The sequence below is a fragment of the Papaver somniferum genome, chromosome 4 (genome assembly GCF_003573695.1).
Source record: "Papaver somniferum cultivar HN1 chromosome 4, ASM357369v1, whole genome shotgun sequence".
Classification (NCBI taxonomy): domain Eukaryota; kingdom Viridiplantae; phylum Streptophyta; class Magnoliopsida; order Ranunculales; family Papaveraceae; genus Papaver; species Papaver somniferum.
In genome coordinates this window covers 102,820,822-102,839,612 of record NC_039361.1, presented here as the reverse complement: position 1 = coordinate 102,839,612, position 18,791 = coordinate 102,820,822, and the positions used below count along the sequence as shown (strand labels likewise).

Below are 18,791 nucleotides of genomic sequence, written 5' to 3'. Positions count from 1 at the left end.
GAGTGATTGTGAAAGAGATTTTCTCGGCTGTTTTATCCTGGGGACGACGCGACATGGAAGAACTGTTTGCACAATTTTGGGCAGAGCCGCGAAACGTCTTAAAGAGAGCGACCGGGTCGTGACTCAGTCATAACACTATTTGTTTGGTTTTTCTTGTGATTTTTTTGCAGGAGGATTTCGGCAATTGTTCCAACAATTTTAAGACGATTTCTTCTTCCATAGAGATTAAACGAGAAACTATCGCTGAAACACGATAAGTATCATTGTTATTTGGTCATATTGAATCATCACTGTATAATTATTCGTTCACAATTTATCTTCATGATTGGATTTTAGGTTTCTTCATATCTAAAATTGAATTTTGATATCTAATGTTAATAGACCATAGTTGTGACATGTTATAGAGTTTTCTGTGGATCTCTTAAATGAAAATGAATTTGGTGATGAAATTTATATCGTATATATTAGACATCATGAGTATCACCCAGGTAAAATTTCATAATTTTTGGAGGCCAAAAAGTATTTTGAAGTTATTTTGCAAAACCACATAACGTTGTTAAAAATTTCTGACGGGCAAAAATTTAGCCCTAATTGAATTCGTTTGTCCCAATCTTTGTGTATATATTTTGAAATTTTGTAACATGAAACTTGTAGATCACAAATTTATCTTCAAACCTATTTTGAATTTTTCATTGGGTTCTTTGGTTTAAGAGATGTGGTGGTTTTCAAATTCGTTGTGTATGTCTGTGTAAAAAATATGAGATGTGATGTTTTAGTTTAGAGATTAGAGATGCAAGAAATTAAAATTAAAATCATATTTTGATTTTAGTACTTTACTATTGTATTGGTAATGAAAAAATAAGATCATTATTGGAAATCAAACTAGTGCACGGCATATGTTTGATAAAATGCTTAGTAGAAAGTTATAATCCATGACTTTATAACTTTACTTTGTTTGATGCTTGGAGTACTAATTTTTATTTGATTTTTAAGTACTTACATTGGTGTATACCTTACTTATTTTGGGTTACAAATGCTCACATTTAAATGATTGTGACAGGTGATAATTTCACTTGCTTCAACAATTTTTTGATTCCTAATGGAAATAAAAAATTCCGAGTAAATATTGGAGATAAATCGGTGGATGGAGCAATGGTTTTGCTGATTTCTTTGTTGGTACAGAAAGAGTGGACAATAGTTTATGACCAATTGAGATTTCAAAGCAATAAGGTATGTTTGGTTAACAATTTGTAGTTATTGTAGTGATCGAATAGTTGCATTCTACATTGAAAATGAATTGATTCTTCAATGATAGAATGAGTTGTACGGAAACTAGATATTGAGAATTATTATTTATGACAATAAATGAGTGACTCATATAAGTTTGGAACTTATGAGATAGAACTTGATACCAAACCAAAACCGAATGAATAAGAAACCTAGTCAAAACAAATATGAATACCAAATCTCACCAAGAAATGAACATAATTTTAAATATGAAGTTATTTGCTACGCTTGCATTAAACTAAGTCTTACGACACGGCATTGCAAGAATATCAAATATTATTAACAATGTTTTTCAAACTAAGTTAATGTGAATTGTGGATACGGTGAGAGGTTGGTATATATTGGTGTTTTACACCATGTTTGTTTTGATAAGTTATGGTTCAAAAGTTGAACAGAATCGTTTGAAAGAAAGTGGTGTTGAGTTATACTCACATATCTAGGATTCTTGGTATTTGTATGGTTTGAAAAGTTTGCTTCCGGTAGAACTATCTTGTTAAAGATGTTCATACTACCATAATGAGAAAGAATCTAGTTTCCGCCTATCTTGTTTTTAACAAGATTGAGATTAAATTTTTTCTTCAACTTGATCATTGCACTACTACAATAAATATGTTATCAATGGAATGTTTGAACCAAATATTGCATTATTTATATGATATGACTGAAGCTTTGGAGTGCTTGAAATATGTAATTTTATCTTGCTTCTATGAAAAACAAAATTTGGGTTAGTGAGCATATTGTGTTTTCCCTCTAAAATTTTTAAGAATTTTTTTTAAGTGACATGTATGACATTTTACCCAAGTCTTCAAAGCATGTAGACTCCCAATCTTACTAGTTTACAAAAGCATCGGATGAAATAAAATGTTTGAGAATTTTATAAGATATTTTTTTGGTGTTTCACGAAGTCTAACTTGGTGACTAAAAGTGATATTTTGAGTAGTGACTAATGAAATGATGTCTTCATGAAAAAAAAAATGTTTGTTTGGTCGTCCTCTATATTGTGCCAAAAGGATTTTGAAATTGGATAATTACTTTATTAGTAATGAGCAAGAATACATAGAGCATCAAATATGAATTTAGAGAAATGATTTGCGCTTAAAATTTATTTCTAATTTTTGTATGAATGAGGAAACTTTCTAGTTTTTGAATTGGTATTAAACATTGAAATCTGACGTCTAACGAAGTCTATAGAAATTTTTGAATGAACGTGGCTAGAAAAGCAACTTGCATAAGTAACTTCTCAATTTTGTATTTTGGTGTTTATTTGAAATTTCCTTTCGTCGAGAAATAGTGGGGGTTCTCTACCCTATGTATGTTTGAATGTTAAACTTAGATTAAAGATCTAGATAGAAATAGAGATCACAAGATCATTAAGAATTGATGTGCAAGTAGTAAGACTAAAACGAACTTTAGTCATAATTATTATCTTGTTTGAGATACTTAGATCCTCATAATTTTGATCTTTGGAAAAAGGTTTTAAGATTCAAATATATTAGTTTGAAAAATAGAGAAAGGGCAATTAATTCTAATACTTGCTTTCATGTCGCTGGATTTACATTCTTGATTGGTGATGTTGTTTCTACGATGCGTGATTTGTTATGTATCATATGTAGAAAAATATATGGAATGTATTAAAGATGAGAATCTATATAGGTCGAGCATGAAAATTGTGTAGTTTCTACAAGAACAGAGATTGGATATAAGTTAGATAAGTCATCATCATATATATTCTGAAACAAACTTTGAAACAATTGAATGAGACAAAATTAATTTTTTGATTAGTTTGAATAATTTCAGAATTTTTGAAAATGAAATGCATAACGCTCGTTGTTGTATATGCATATAAGTGATTTGTGGAATTTAAATTCTAACTTATATGATGTTAATGAAAATGAGAACATGCTTAGTTTACTATTTGACATAAAAGACTTGAGGGAAGATAGTATATATGCTTGAATTGAATTTATTATTCTCTTGAATATATTTAATACAATGGAAAGAAATAGAAATATATATAGTCTAATTGTAAACTAGTTTTCACCCATTTGATTTAGTGTCAATGTTTTTGAGATTGTGTGTGATTGCACTAGACATGAGTATGGTAGCTTGGTATGTTTTCTTGCTACGTGATTGACTATATATATACTTATAGTGAGGGTGTAATATATTGCTTCCACAGTGGGGGTTTTATATTCAGATTTACTAATCCTAGTATGGAAAATTGGTAAAATATTGAGAAGGTTATGAGGAGTTTCGAACACATCTTACTATCTAAATGTTTACTGAAATCCTTTATGGATATTGTGAAGCTGATTGGACATACTTTCAGATGAATCCTCTACGGGATGGAGCGATTCAGTCCTCTACTAGATAGAGGAAGAACAGACATATTAATCCAATGTGATAGTACCGAGGCTATTGCAAGAGTTGAGAACCATTAATTACAATGGTAGAGTCGACATATAAGGTGATAGAAAGCATTTTTTTTCTATGAGAGTAGATTATATATGTCTGAAAAGAGTTATCGTTGATCCTTTGACGAAAGGATCAATAAGAAGGTGTGAATACATCTTTTGGGATGAAGCTGATGCCCATTGAGAATTGAGTCATTTGTGATGGATACCCACCTAGAAATAGGTTTAAAGGGAATAACGATTCAAAAATGATATGAACATAGTTGTTCGTGATGGACACCCAACCTACAACTCAAGATTCCAGAAGTAGGTTCAAAAGGTAATCCCTACCTATGAATGGAAATCCCAAAATGTAGGTTCAAATGGGACTAAGTCACGGATAATATGTAGACACAGAATCATGCTTTTGAGAATTCATCCCACGCATGATATCCTGAAGCGAGTTAAGGTTGAGTTTTTTGTTTCTAAAATTCTTAATGATGTTTATATCTCTATTTAGAGTGGGGTACTTAGCTACATGAGTACTCTTGATAGACTCACCTATATGGATGTGAAAGTGTGGACGCTTTCTATGAGAATATGGGTAGTTCTCTAGATCATTCATTAAACCGGGATTCAAGCACAAGGCCTTAATGTGTTGGCTTTAGACTTTACACTAGTATAGTTGTGTGTGTTAAACAATCTTTTCATCTCCTGGAGTTCAAAGACTTATGTTCACTCTATGGTTAGATTTTGAGAGAGTTTAGCACTATGTAAAGGTTCAAAATCGAAAGATACCTTTACTTATGCACATCACTATATAGATCTTGCTCAATGTTTTAAAAATATAAGTGGGGGATTTTTGGAAATATATGTTTTAAAACAAAATAAATAAATAAATATATATTTCCATTTATTAATTTTTTTTGTTTGTTAAATCCATTTTTAACAATCTTTATGATACTCATAAAAGCAATTTATTTTTGTCATAAATTCATTGACCGTTTCATGTTACAAGAGTAATGGTTTATATTAAATCATATTAATGTTTTCATTAAAAACTTTATGAAATCTCCTTCACTATAAATCAGATTTTTGGTTGGAAAAAGATAAAGAGGGTTTTTCTTTATGTTTTTGATTTTAGAGAAAAAGAATTTTTGAGAGAAAGAAAACTAATGTATGAGTATCACTTGTTTTCTACAATTATGATTTTGAGCAAGAATAGAAGTGTGCAAGTATCACATATTCTCAAAGTGCAAGAGTGATTGTGAAAGAGATTTGCTCGGCTGTTTTATCCTGGGGACGACGCGACATGGAAGAACTGTTTGCACAATTTTGGGCAGAGTCGCGAAACGTCTTAAAGAGATCGACCGGGTCGTGACTCAGCCATAACACTATTTGTTTGGTTTTTCTTGTGATTGTTTTGCAGGCGGATTTCGACAATTGTTCCAACAATACCCATAACGTGTCATCTTAATGTGGAGTGCATCATAACAAGAGAAATACAAGTGCGATAAACATAAAGTTCGATTTAGCAAAATGAAAAATGAAGATCCTAGGGAAAGGAATGCTTTCTCCCTCCTCCTTGCTGGTCCTCGGGTGCTGCAGTTACCGACCGGGATCTCCTTATAAGATGGTTCCGTGGAGGAGTGTGTAATGGAATAGGTGCATCTGGAGGATGAGAGGGGACTGGAGTTAAAGAAGAGGGGACTGGAAGAGGTTGACGTTGGAGGAAAGGAGTCAGTTGGACAATGGGTAATGTGTCTTTGGTCTCTTTTGCATGTTCGACTCCTTCGGCTGCTCTCTCGATACGAAAGTAGACCCATTGGAACCGCCTGAACAACTCCAAAGCAGCTAAAAAGAAGACAAAAAGAGAGTGGTTTGGACCAAAGATCTTCCACAACCAGATAAATCTCATAATGAGATCACTCCCTATGAACCAACCATAGAAAGCCAGCTTCAATAAACCATGCTTTTTATTTGGGAAGGTATCTTGATTTTTGAACCTGGATTAAAATTACATGGTTAGTTAAAAGAACAATCATTATTATCAAACGCAATCATTATCAAATTACACAATATTGTTACCTTTTAACCATATTCCAATCAACTAAGATATCCCACATGAATGAACCAAAGGAGCTGCAAGTAGCCACCAAGATGTACGATCCCCTCCATGTCTTCTGTGATGAATGGGCAGCATCCAACGCATTGAACACTAACATTGCAAGAGAGAGGGAGTATTTGGCAGCTAGATAAAAATAAAGAACAGTGAGTCTACGTGCTACCATTCCAAACCTGTCATAAGATAGTGATTTACACGAGGATTTTCTATAGCTAATTTAAAAAGGAAATGCATAATCAGTGACTCTCATATGACTTCCCAATCCCAACCGAAATTTTCAAATGACTCTCAAGTCTCAAATAAGAGTGCCCAAGCCCACTGCCCCCATTTTCAACTCAACTTATAAGGCACAATTAGAATTCAGCTAACAAGTGTGAACTCTAAACTCTAAACTAGATTAACATGCAATCCTATCGTGTATAGCAGGATAAAATTTCAGTTTCCTAGACAAAAAAGAAAGACTGGGTCATTCACTATTGAACGCATAGAAACCATTTTTTTTCATTTTTTAAAATCAAATTCTATAGATTTAGCGTTACAAAGGATTTTCTAAACATAAATAAGAATGAAGGTTAAAAAGACAGTCAAAAGTCAACTTTGTTGTAGTAAAAGATAGTACTTACCGTTGACTGTGGATTTGGGATTCCATTCCCTGATGCACTGGAAGAATCGAATGAGAAACGGAATGGACATGGCTATGGTAACCACTATGTAGTGTCCGCCACACATGGCGTCATCGTCCCAAGCAGCTTTGTCACCCTGCAATTCAAATCATAATACGTATGTGCATGTCAATCTATACTTATGACCAATAGCTAAATTCTAGATATATATCTTTTGAAATGGATTCAACTAGTTTCGCGTATTACCGGCCCTTTATACCACCGAAACAGAGAACACACTATGTCAGCAAACGCCTACACAAAACATTCATTTGTATTACAAAGAAGGAAATTCAAATAGTCAAATATAGAAAAACTAGTCAACAACAAGGTATACGCAGATATACAACAATTATAGACACTACCTTGTGGACGGAGGTCAGGAGATCTGCCAAGAAAAGATCTCGAAATCTTGGCAAATTCCTTAAAGCTAGCATCCCCTTGGCTCTCTCCCGCAAGCCAGTGAGCACTCCAAGACATGCTAGTATAACCAATGTGCCAACCGGATAAACTACCACCTAACAAAGAAAGTGGCTTCAGTCGTTATTATTAAGATATGCAATTACAGTTATGGCTTAACATATTTCCTAAACGCACAGGTTAATATCAAATGGTTCTTTTTAGTGCTTGTTTCTAACTATCCTCCACTTCCTTGAGTTGTGCATACTTAAAACACTCCAAAGACATAGACAAAGCAACACGTTAATGCGTGCAATGCAAATATCCACTACTAATATTTCCTAACAAAGAGCCGCACTACAGAAATCCAAACACAAATTTTGATTTAAAATCTCAAAGTAAATAGCATGATACGGAGAGTTTGAGATCTTACAGGTATGATTGGAGGCCATGGCCTAGACACATGTTCTAGTAGAGCTAAGAAGACCACTACACAAACTAGGATGAGCGATATCATCAGCACCACAAATAGCCATATTGAAGGTGTTGGCCCCAAGAGCCGAGCATTTCCATGATTTATGTTGATCATTGTTAAGAGAGATCTCATGCATCCCCATGAGACAACAAGCAATAGCTGCATGCACACACATATTATTGAACATTTAAGGCAAATATAGATTCTGTCAGATAAAACAAAGTTAGAGCAGATTAACATGTGTAATTTACCATGAGTGCATGCCCATTAAAATACACATAAGCTTCATAGAAATCCGATGACACCTTCATAGTTTCCCTGTATAATCATTAAATGAGGATCAAATCATCACGAATCGAATTTAGATCCTAAAGAAAATTAACACAAATTTGGTAGGTAGTACACAAAGATGAAATCACTATACGGTAGTATAGGTCAAATTCATGACGTGAATAGGACCAAACGTGGACAAATTAACGTCAGAATTAAACATATTCATCAAAAACATAATAATAATTTGTAGTTAGATTCTAAAAGAAAAATCACAACAATATTAAAATTACGCACAATCATGCATTAGTGAAGGTATAGATTATGAAATAAATAAATCCTAGTAAATTTCATTGAATTGATTATCAATGTACGTAGTTCAACTTACTTCTTTGATGTTAAAATTAAAATGATAAACAACTTCAATTCATATTTAGACGTGTAGTTAAATTTACTACTTAGATCTTAAAAGTAAAATGATAAACAAATTCATAGAAATCGTACTAATCATTAGTCTGGTTTGATTCACTATTTAGATCTCAAAAGTGACACCATAAATTCATAATAAAAATGAGTTTTATAAATTTCCATCAACACCTTGAGCAAAATGTACTAATTATGTACCAAATTTGCAGTAATATCGACTGAAAATGAAACTGATACTTAATTAAAAAGTACAGTACTGGTATTAAATTAATGGTGGAAGTGTCTCCTTCAATCTTTCTTTTTCATTCACCTTTTCGGCTGACCTTCTTTCCCTCCCCTGCCACTGATATGAGTCCAAAACCAATGATTACTTCATTTAATGGAAGGATGTGTATTTCAGATTCCTAAAATACCCCCATGGTTAATCCGGTTTTACGCTGTTTTCTCTTACACGTTGCGGAAATATCTCGTTCCTCTAGGCAGTTGTCCGTTTCGGGCCCCTGCTGATATTTTAGGTTTTTTTTCTTTTTATCTAGTTTTTTTTTTTTTTTTAAAGAATATTTTTTATTATTTGTTTTATTCTAGAAAAAAAAAACAAAAAAGAATGTTTTATTTCACAAGATTCCGATTTCCATCAATTTATCAAAACCTCTGAAATTTTCCTAGGGTTTAGTAAATCGTTTTCGAGTTCGAAATCAGGAAGTGATTTAGTTAGTGGTGGCGGGGGTTTAATCCCTGCGAAATCCGTTAGGATGCTGGTCCCACGTTTGATTTGCCATCAAAAAGGTAATTCTCAGAGACCCTAATTTTCATTTGATTTTCTTTCCATCTGATTTTAGCTGTTTTCTATGAGTTGATTCTTACCCATAGATGAACGGGTTATCATTTCTTAGTGAAAATGGAGAATCATATTATCTTGATTTCTAGCTTCTTTTTTTGCTTCTGGATGGGGAGTAATTTGCAATTTCTTGTAGATTTAACTCAAAATTTTGTTTTTACTGTGTTTGGCTTCTTCTTCTAGTCCAGATGTTCGAATTGCTGCACTTGGAGCTTCGATTAATTTTGTGCAGTCTTTGACAATTCTTGTCAAGAGGCGCTTGAATTGTTAATTGAGTTGGCTGGAACAGACCCAAAGTTGTGGATGTTGTGGGATCTATTGTTGAGGAAGGCACTAGGCACCTTGCAATCGAGTTTGTGATTACTCTTGCAGAGGCAGGGGAAAGGGGGCCTGGAATGATGAGGAAATTGCCACAATTTATTAGTTGGTAGTTTGCAATTTTGGTGAAGATGTTGCTTGATATGAGGATGATCCAGCATGGTATACTGCTGAGAGTGGGGATGAGGAGGCTGGTTAGACTAGTAATTATAGCATTCGGAAAGAGTGTTTCGATCGACTTTGTATTGCGTTGGGAGGGAATACAGTCGCTCCTGGTGCATCGGAAGCTGTCACCCTTGTTTTTAGGTGCACTGGAGTGGCAAAAGAACCATGCAGGATGCAGCGCTTATTGCACTTGCGCAAATTGCAATAGGTTGTTCAAAGGTATGTTCACTCAGTTTTTTCTTTATTGGGGAATAAAGTGTATGCTGGTTGATTCTAGTATAGACTTGTTTCTTGGTATTGTTTTTTTTCTTTGAATACGAAGCTTATCATGTTCTTGTTGGTTGTTGGTCTGTAAGCTTTCTTTAGTTGATGAACCTTTCACTTTTTCTTAAATGTGTACTGTATTTTTTTTTCTTATGTTACTCATCCTAGTTAGAGAATTGGCTTGATTCTGGATATTTTATTGTAAATGCTACTGTAATGTGCTTCCATAAATCCTTGTTTTACCTTCTTGTTAAGGTAATGATAAAGAATTTGGCACCAGTGGTGAACATGGTTTTGGTCTTATTTCAAGATCCTCATCCCCGTGTACGATGGGCAGCTATTAATGCCATTGGACAGTTGTATACGGATTTGGGTCCTGATTTACAAGTACAGTACCATCACAGGGTGCTACCAGCTCTTGCCTCCGCGATGGAGAATCCTCGTGTTCAGGTGAGTTGATCATTGACTTTTTTCTTCTTCTGATAGTTGCTAATACCATTTTAGTACTTGTCATGATTGTGGCTGCTTGATGTACCTAATTGCTGATGCCTTCCGCTAAAATCGTTTCTAGCGTTGGATGTGTGTGACGGATCAATAGAGCGAGAGAAGCAAGCAATGGCTTTTAAATTATTCGATAGATTCAGCCAAATTTAGATTTTAATGTGGCTTGTAAAAGTATATAGATCACCAAATGTTGCATGTTGAACACAATCTCTTACCCTTAAAATCAATAACTTGCAAAATAAGCATGTATTCTTGAAACTAAAGACGAATTGTTATGTTCTAACAATTTTCTTCGTAAAATACTGAAATCAGAACTGGACTGTATCCTAGTTCAGAGTTGACTCAAGTGATCAATCCTGCACCTTTAACAAGTAATCAAGTACAAAAAGATTTTCTTCACCCGATTTTTTATTTCCATCTTTGCTTTCCTTTTTCATAATAAGCCCCTTCTTCACATATGTTGTGTTACCTTTTCTATGAATACAGGCGCATGCTGCTTCAGCTATCCTCAACTTCAGCGAGAATTGCGCTCCAGATATCTTAACACCTTATTTGGATGGGATAGGGAGCAATTTGCTTATCCTCTTACAGGTATCCTTTTTTCAAATTTTCACTTATCATCTTCCCATGAAAACGAGGTGAGCAGTAATGTTGCACGATTTGATCAATCCAGAATGGAAAGCAAATGGTGCAAGAGGGAGCTTTGACAGCTCTACCATCAGTAACTGATTCGTCACAGGTACCCTTTAGATTCTGCTTCAATTTTATTTTGTTATTCCTCTGTGATTCTGTGTCTGACATTGTATGGGCAAATGCAGGAGCTCTTCCAAAAATATTATGATGCTGTCATGCCCTGCCTCAAAGCTATCTTGTTGAATGCAACCGATAACTCCAATCACATGCTACGGGCCAAATCTATGGAATGCATTATTTTGGTTGGAATAGCTGTACGCAAGGAGAAACTCAGAGACGATGCTAAGCAGGTGCGCATGAATGTTTAGTTATGATTTAGCTTCTACATGCATGCTGTACCTACAAATTGTGCTGGGGCAGACGCATACTTTTGTAGTGGTTGAGACTCTCGTTTTAGGTTCTTTGTTTTCCTCAGACAGTTTTATCTTTGTTTTATTTCTCATGCAAGGTTATGGAAATTCATAGGACTTTGCAACGATCGGAGTTAGAGACAGATGATCCCACTATAAGTTACATGCTGCAAGTATAAATTATCATTCCAGTTATCTAACTTGAACCGAGTATTTCTTGAATATTTTCATCATTGCTGAAAAGTAATTCCTTAAAAATATTGTAGGCGTGGGCGAGACTCTGCAAGTGCCTAGGGCTGGATTTTCTTCCGTACATGAGTGTTGACATGTCTCCATTCCTTCAATCTGCTCAACTTAAGCCAGATGCAACCATTACCTCCGCTGGCTCAGAGGATGATATAGATCAATCAGATGATGAAAGGTTTGTCTTTTTGTTTTTGGAAAGTTTTAGATTTTTTGCTCTGTTATTGACTTATTGTTTATGCTCACAACTTATCATAAACGTTCAACATGGAAGTTTGGGAAAGGGAGAGACCTGGGTTCCTTTTTTTCTGTTTAGGAGTGAATGATAGATATTTCCGTGTTGGTCTGAAACTCTTTTGTGTTGTTTGGCAGGTTGTTCCTGCTTCGTTAAGTTGCCAACCAGTTAAGGGTGACTTAATAGAGGCTAATGTTGTTCATGATCAGCTTTGTTCAGCGGCATGCATTATCTTGTTCGATGTCTACAACATTTTAGCTGAAGCAGTTTTTCTTGATCTTACTTGTCTCTGTTTCTCTGGTGCTTTTGATATCTTAGTGCCTCTCAGTTTAATAGGACCACATCCCCTTTATCACTTATTTGCAGGGATAATCACTGTACTAGAGTAATGTTGCATTAAATGAAAATATTTATAGAAGAATTACTGAATTTGCTAATGTTTGTTTGTAAGGGATACTGTTGGGAGGAAAGTATAAGTTTTAGATAGGAAAGCCCTGGGCAACACTACAAACTGGAGGAAGTTGTCTCTTTGGAAATAAAGAAGAAAAATCCTAAGAAATTGAATGACATTGCTGGAGAACGATTCTTACACGATCATCAGAAATGTATTAAATCACAGAATTTTGAAATTGATAGGAAGTTACTTCCTAAAACACTTGTATTTGATGATGGTAATTGATCTTTACTAGCTTATCTAAGTATTTCAAATAGTTATTCTTTTCCAGTTGTGTTCTTAGTTTTTTTATGAATTTTGAACTTGTAAATGCAGATTTCTCTGTGCTATTGTCTAAGCCAGGCATTGTTTCAGCTTCGTCACCACCAAAGGTATGTGTCATCTGTTGACCTCCATGTTAGTTTTTTTTTTTTTTTTTTCTCCTGTCCAGTTTATTAGATGTTTATTTTGAATGTAACCTCCAAACCAAATTGTAGAAAAAAATTAGATTTCCGTCCGTGTAAAAACTTATTCCTGTAACCATTTCAGGCTAAACATGAAATCTGGGGTTAGCATAGTTTTTGACTCTACACGTAGGCCATCTGGCCCATCTCAAATTTTAATTTGAAATTTGAAAAAGGCCAAGTGAACTATGCTTATCTACTTAGGTTCCCATGGCACGGAAACATTCTTATATTGTATAGCATTGAATTGTTGTTCTATGTGAAAGATGAAATCTGGGTTCAACTTCAATATACTTCTCTGCACTAACCTTGGGCCATTTTTAATTATTCTGTTTCAAATTGAGAAAGTCGGGTATGCTTGTTTACTTAGGTTCCCTTAAAACCAAATCTTGTGTTGTTTTAGCTTTTGAATTTGTTGGTTCAGTAAATAGATGAAATCTACTGTCAGGATTATGTTAGTCTTTATGTATCTTCAATCTGACCTGGGTTTCCTATAGCACGACAGCTTACACTGTACATTATTAAATTGTTCCCAGGTTAATTCTTTTAGCTCTTTAAAGCCTTTGGAGTATGATGAGATTCCGAAGTTACCTTATGAAGTTCAATCCCCACCTTGATACCGCACTCCTGAACGGTATGCATTATCTCCTGTTATGATGTTGCTTGGATCGCCATAAATGGTCAAGTGCTGAAACTTGTAAAAGTTTTGTGGGTGTACGTAGTTACTACTACTGATTTTGAAACATGAGTCTCTTTCTGCAGGTTTTGTAGGCTTGTAAGTAGTTACGATACTGGTTTTGGAACTTGGATCTTTTTCTGCAGAGACTATTATGTTGCTTCATGCTTTAGAAATTGAAGTAGTAAGTGACTGCTTGGTTGATTTTGTTGGTAGTAGTTGAATATTCAGTTTAGACACTATATCGAAGAAGAAATTCAAGCATTCCTTTCTTCTCCGTTCTGAGCAAGAAACATGTACTGGTTTATTATTAATACAAGTTGTTTCAGTAGATTTAAAATCTTAACTTTTCTTCAGTCTCTTTTGCGGAGTGGTTACCATCTTATTGAACCATCTTCCTGAACCATCACATGAAACCTTTCTCAATGGACTTCTGAATCAACCATTTTGCATCTTCATTAAGGCCAATAAGAATTGTTGCTGCATAATATTCATTAACAAAATAGGTGCAGTTGAGTTATTAAACTACAAACTGAGGTCCTAAATAGTAGTTGTTATGTAAAAATCAAAAGAATTTCATTAACTGAACTTAGTTTTAAAGATGTGAGATAGAACATTATATAAAAAAATATCTCACAAGAAGTTGAAGTCAGAAGTCCAAATATTTTGCTTCACAAAAAGTCGACTTTGTCAGTTACACTATTCAGACAAGCAATATTCAGACATAGTAATAAATGTGACTCAGATGCAATAACATGACAATTACCCTCAAGCACAAGTGGCTTTAGCACCTTGAGCTTGGACCTCAAAAATTCAAATCTTGGAGCTGCAAAACCAAGGATAAACATTAAATTATCAGTTATCACGCTACGCTTCAATGAACTTTACAATTTCGGGTTATGTTTACCGGCATCCGAAAGTTCTATAAGGATGGCACGCAGGGCGGAGCCATCCCATTACAAGGGTGTGCATTTGCACTCCTATCCAGCCGGCTACAATTCCTTCTTTAGGCCGAATAAAAATCCTTTATGTTGAGCCTATTTTTGTTTTTTACACCCCATAACAAAATTCTTGGCTCCTCCCCTGCTGGCATGACAAACTCACCTTACAAACTTCCTAACACACAGGGAAAACTCTAGTTTCGGTTAAAATTCTAGCAAAATAAAAATGAATTTTCTTTAGGTTATGCACGATTTGATTTCAGTGTTTTTGATGCACCTTAAGCTTTTCTTCTCTTCTCCTCCCATCTCAGCTACATATCCGTACTCTTCCGACGTGTGAAAGTGTGTTTTTGGGCATGGTCGAAATGGAACTTTTTTACTTTTGGACTTGGAACGTTCAGCCTTGGTCAATAATATTCATTATTTACCTTCTACGCTAAAATATTTGATGTCCGTGGCAAAAAAATTAGGAGAACTACAAACAAAACATCAGATGGATATTCATAGGCATTAGTACTTGCTAGTTACTTGACATGACTGTAAAAGACTACACTAACTTTACATGGAAAGTCCACATGCAAGGAACAATTAATCCTGGGCTTTCCCTGCAAAGAAAGATCATGGCACCATAAATTATCCTCTTTTCATGCATCCTTCACCGGGAACAAATGCTATTTGAGAAACCAGGTACTTGGTACATCACTTACATGTCATGGAAGCCGGATAAAATATTGTGCACATGCTTAAATACTTTCCCACCATCATGTGTATTGTGTCTGGCAATTTTTTCATTGTTTTTCACTCTGTTGGTTCAAACTTTTTGTTCGGTCACACAAATGGACGGCCGTCAAAATGGGTTTTTTGCTTCGTCTTCGTGAATTTCAAAGATAGGTTATTAAGCTATGTGTTATATGAAACTAGTGAATTTCTTCTTCAATATCCATTCCATCTGCTCAAAAATTATTAGAATTTGAGCATTGTAAAAATGGATTTTTTTTTCTTTTTTTTTGTCTCGGACTTTTATTTTTTTTGTTGGTAGGATTATTTCAATGGGAAAAATATGGTTTGGTCTTTTTTTAGGTGGTCCCATGTCTATTTGGTCCTTTCAGAAATCACCTTTTCCATTTGATCCATAATTACTAAAATATCTAAAGTACCCTTCCCTCTCTTATTTTTTACCCTCACCGAATGGTTTCTCTTTCTTGTTTATTTTCTCTACTAATTTCTCTCTCTTTCTAACCTTAATATTTAAAAGTTTAAAAATTAAATATCTCTCAATATATATGTCAAAAATTAATAAATTTTATATATTCGGAAAGCCCTCGACGATAGCTTTCCAACGAGTACCATTGTCGCTATGTTTCAGAGCTTTTAATTTTTTTTCGGTATAATAGTAGTTAATTCCGAGAATGAATGGTAGTTCATTTTAGTTCTAACAGTTCATTTCGTAGAATGAACTCGTATACACTAGCAATTTATTTTGTAGAATAAACTCATAGTACTTGTTCAATTTGAAGAATGAAGTCGCAATGGTAGTTCATTATTATAGTTCATATTGAAGAATGAACTCGTGATAAATGTTCTTAATTTCAAATGAACTCATAATAGTTGTTCATATTGTAGGATTGATAATTCATGTTGTAAAACGAACTTGTAATAGTAATTAAAAATGGCAGTTCATATTGTAGAATGAACTCGTAATAGTTGTTCATTATGGTAGTTCATTTTATAAAATGAACTCGTAAATGGTAGTTCATATTGTAGAATGAACCCGTGATAGGTGTTCATATTGTATAATGAACTCGTAATAATAGTTCATTATACCACTTCATTTTATAGAATGAAGTCGTATGGTAGTTCATTTTGTAGAATGAACTCGTATGTTATTTAATCCGAAGAGTTCACTTTTTGGAATGAACTAACTAGCATGATAGTTCATTAAAGTAGTTGATTTTGTAGAAAATAAACTCGTATACTAGTTCATTAAAGTAGTTCATTTTGTAGAATGAACTCGTATAATAGTTTATTTTATAGCTAAAAAATAAGGCAAAAATTAAAAGCTCTGAAACATAGCGACAATGGTACTCGTTGGAAAGCTATCGTCGAGGGCTTTCCGAATATATGAAATTTATCATTTTTGGACATATGGATCAAAAGATATTTAAATTTTAAGTTTTTATTTATTTATTTTTATTAAGAGAGAAAAAAACAAAGGTGTGACATCATCTTAGGACCAAACCATTATTTTCTAGGACCAAATAATAATATAAGGATATTTATGCCACTACAAGATGACATTTACATCATCCATGTCATCACCCTAAGACCAAACTATAATTTTTAGGACCAAACTATAATATATTTTTCTAAAAATGACCAAACAGACAGTTGACTGAGTCAACTGGACCAAACTCATCCTAATATATTATTTCTGGGACCATATGGTATTTCATACTATTTCAATTCGGTCAATAGTTTATATTAATATAACTTTTGCGATAAAATATTTGATGTCCGTCACAAAAATAGTACTCACTCCGTTACTTTTTAATAGGCTGGTTTCTATAAATAAATGTTTCAAAAATATAAGTTGGTTTCCTAATTGGGAAAGTTAGATGTTACTTTGGTTTAGGTGACCACTTTTCTCTTAACTTCTTTTTATGACAAGTGTCATGTGGACCATTCCACTATACTTCTTTTGCTGACAAGTGCTATGGGGACCCTTTCACTTTACTTCTTTTATTGACAAGTGTCATGAGGACCACTTTGAATGATTGGTTCTCTTAATTTCCTTAATTTTCTCTAAAAATCAAACCAGCTTATTAAAAAGTAACGGAGGGAGTAATTTAGTAGAATGTTGGTGTATTGAAATCTAGGAGCAGAATTTTTGTACCGTTGAACACCGCAAATATGGTACATTTTGAATCATCCACTCGGATGTTTGCAGGCACCTCTTTGATTTACTGTTTTTGAAAGAGGAGCTAGGTGGTTTGTTACCTTTGTTGTTTTGATGATATTTGGCGGATAATGAAGGTGTTTACCTTTTGAAGTCATCAAGTTGAAGAAGTGCAAGACCGTGGTGGAAAAAAAGGTTGGTCATGTGGATACATTACGTTTTTTGAGGCGAAAACTTGGTTGCAAGGAACAAGGTATCATTGTGGCACTTCACAATTATAAGGTACAATACTACATGTGAAGAATATAGTTAAGCGAAGAAATCGCAAATTATTTGAAGAATGTTGTATGTGAATTGAATTGAATTGAATTGAATTGAATTGCTTTTTGTCATAAGAAAAAGCATTGGAAAATAGGAAAGAAGTTTCAAGTTCAAACGTGGATGTTGGAACATGAAGATCTGATGTTGATGAAGAATATGTGGAAGTTCTCGAGTGTTTGAATGTTTATGTATCATGTACATCCTCTAGGGAATGGTTTCTGACTTTTAGGAGTTGGAGTTTGAAGTTGAAGATATTAAGCATTCGTTTGAAGTACTTAGGTGCAACTCGAGAAGTTTGAAGTTGTTCGGTGTATACCGAAGTTTGAATAAGAATCTAAAATCCATTTAACTCCGTGGGGTTTAAAGTTGTTTAAACGGTGGAGTATTGAAGAAGTTTTCCAATGCGGTTGCAGTGATGAAAGGATTGAAGAATGGAAATCTGTATTGCTGAATATGGATATATAAGCGTTAGATAGTGCGCAATCTAATACATTTGAAGACTAAATCATGCAGTTAAGGCATGAATTTGAAGAACGCAGAATCATGCAGTTTAGGATTTTGCGAACATTGTGTGAAGGTGGAGAAAGAATCAAGCTTGGAGTTGAAGTAGAAAATTCTAGTTTTTTGAAGATATGAAAATATCATGAATATCACCACATATGAAATATTGTAATGTGTTTACACAGATGTTTGGGAACTTACAAAGACTGCATCTTTGTAAGGTATGAATTATTTCATCTTTTGAAGAGAACTTCGTCGGTATGGGGGTACACCATACAATTGGATGTGATGAAATATTGAACTCCGCATGTAAAAACGAAGTGTTGGAATTTGAAGAAGTAGGATGGAGGAAGAGCTCAAATTTGACAAGTGAAGTGGTGAGTTGAAGTCAAAGACTATATCCTACAATTTGAAGCAAATGTGCAAAGAATTGAATCTTGCAAGTTTGAACAATATGTGCATGTGAGAATCTATGAAGTTGAAGACGCGTCAGGAATTCATAGATAACTGGAATTGTTGAAAAATCAGCAAAGTTACGAAAGAATTGGTTATGTTTACGATTGTCCATCTTGAACTAAATCAATGACTTACGTTTGCAGCATCTTTAGGTGCATTAGTATGTTGGTGTATTTAGACACAGTTGCAGCCCTGTTATGGGATTGAATTTGTGAAGCACATTGCATCCTTAAAAGGAACTTGAAACACCATTTGGTGTGTTGGTGTCGGTTGACACATTTGAACCTTAGACAAGGATTTTGGAAATTGTACCAGTGCAACGTCTTCGGATGAATGAAAAATTGAAGCCATTTGTGGGAGTGCAGCATATTTAAGATGATTGAAGTATGAATGCATCATTAGATGATTGGAGAATTGAAGCCGTATGAGGGATTGAAACATCTTCGGATGGGTGGC

At 34.3% G+C, this 18,791-nt stretch overlaps 1 protein-coding gene and 1 pseudogene across 1 annotated transcript; one reads left to right on the top strand and one right to left on the bottom strand.

The window, feature by feature from the left end:
* Nucleotides 1-5,235: 5,235 nt before the first annotated feature.
* Nucleotides 5,236-7,652, bottom strand: LOC113272896 (xenotropic and polytropic retrovirus receptor 1 homolog). The gene is made up of 7 exons (XM_026522685.1): nucleotides 7,593-7,652; nucleotides 7,300-7,500; nucleotides 6,833-6,985; nucleotides 6,675-6,722; nucleotides 6,429-6,564; nucleotides 5,769-5,931; nucleotides 5,236-5,686 (listed from the first exon to the last, which is right to left on the bottom strand). Exons 1-7 carry the CDS (start codon nucleotides 7,650-7,652, stop codon nucleotides 5,236-5,238), a joined length of 1,212 nt encoding a protein of 403 aa, XP_026378470.1.
* A 1,137-nt stretch (nucleotides 7,653-8,789) lies between these two features.
* On the top strand, nucleotides 8,790-13,566 carry LOC113272895 (annotated as a pseudogene).
* The last annotated feature ends 5,225 nt before the right edge of the window (nucleotides 13,567-18,791 follow it).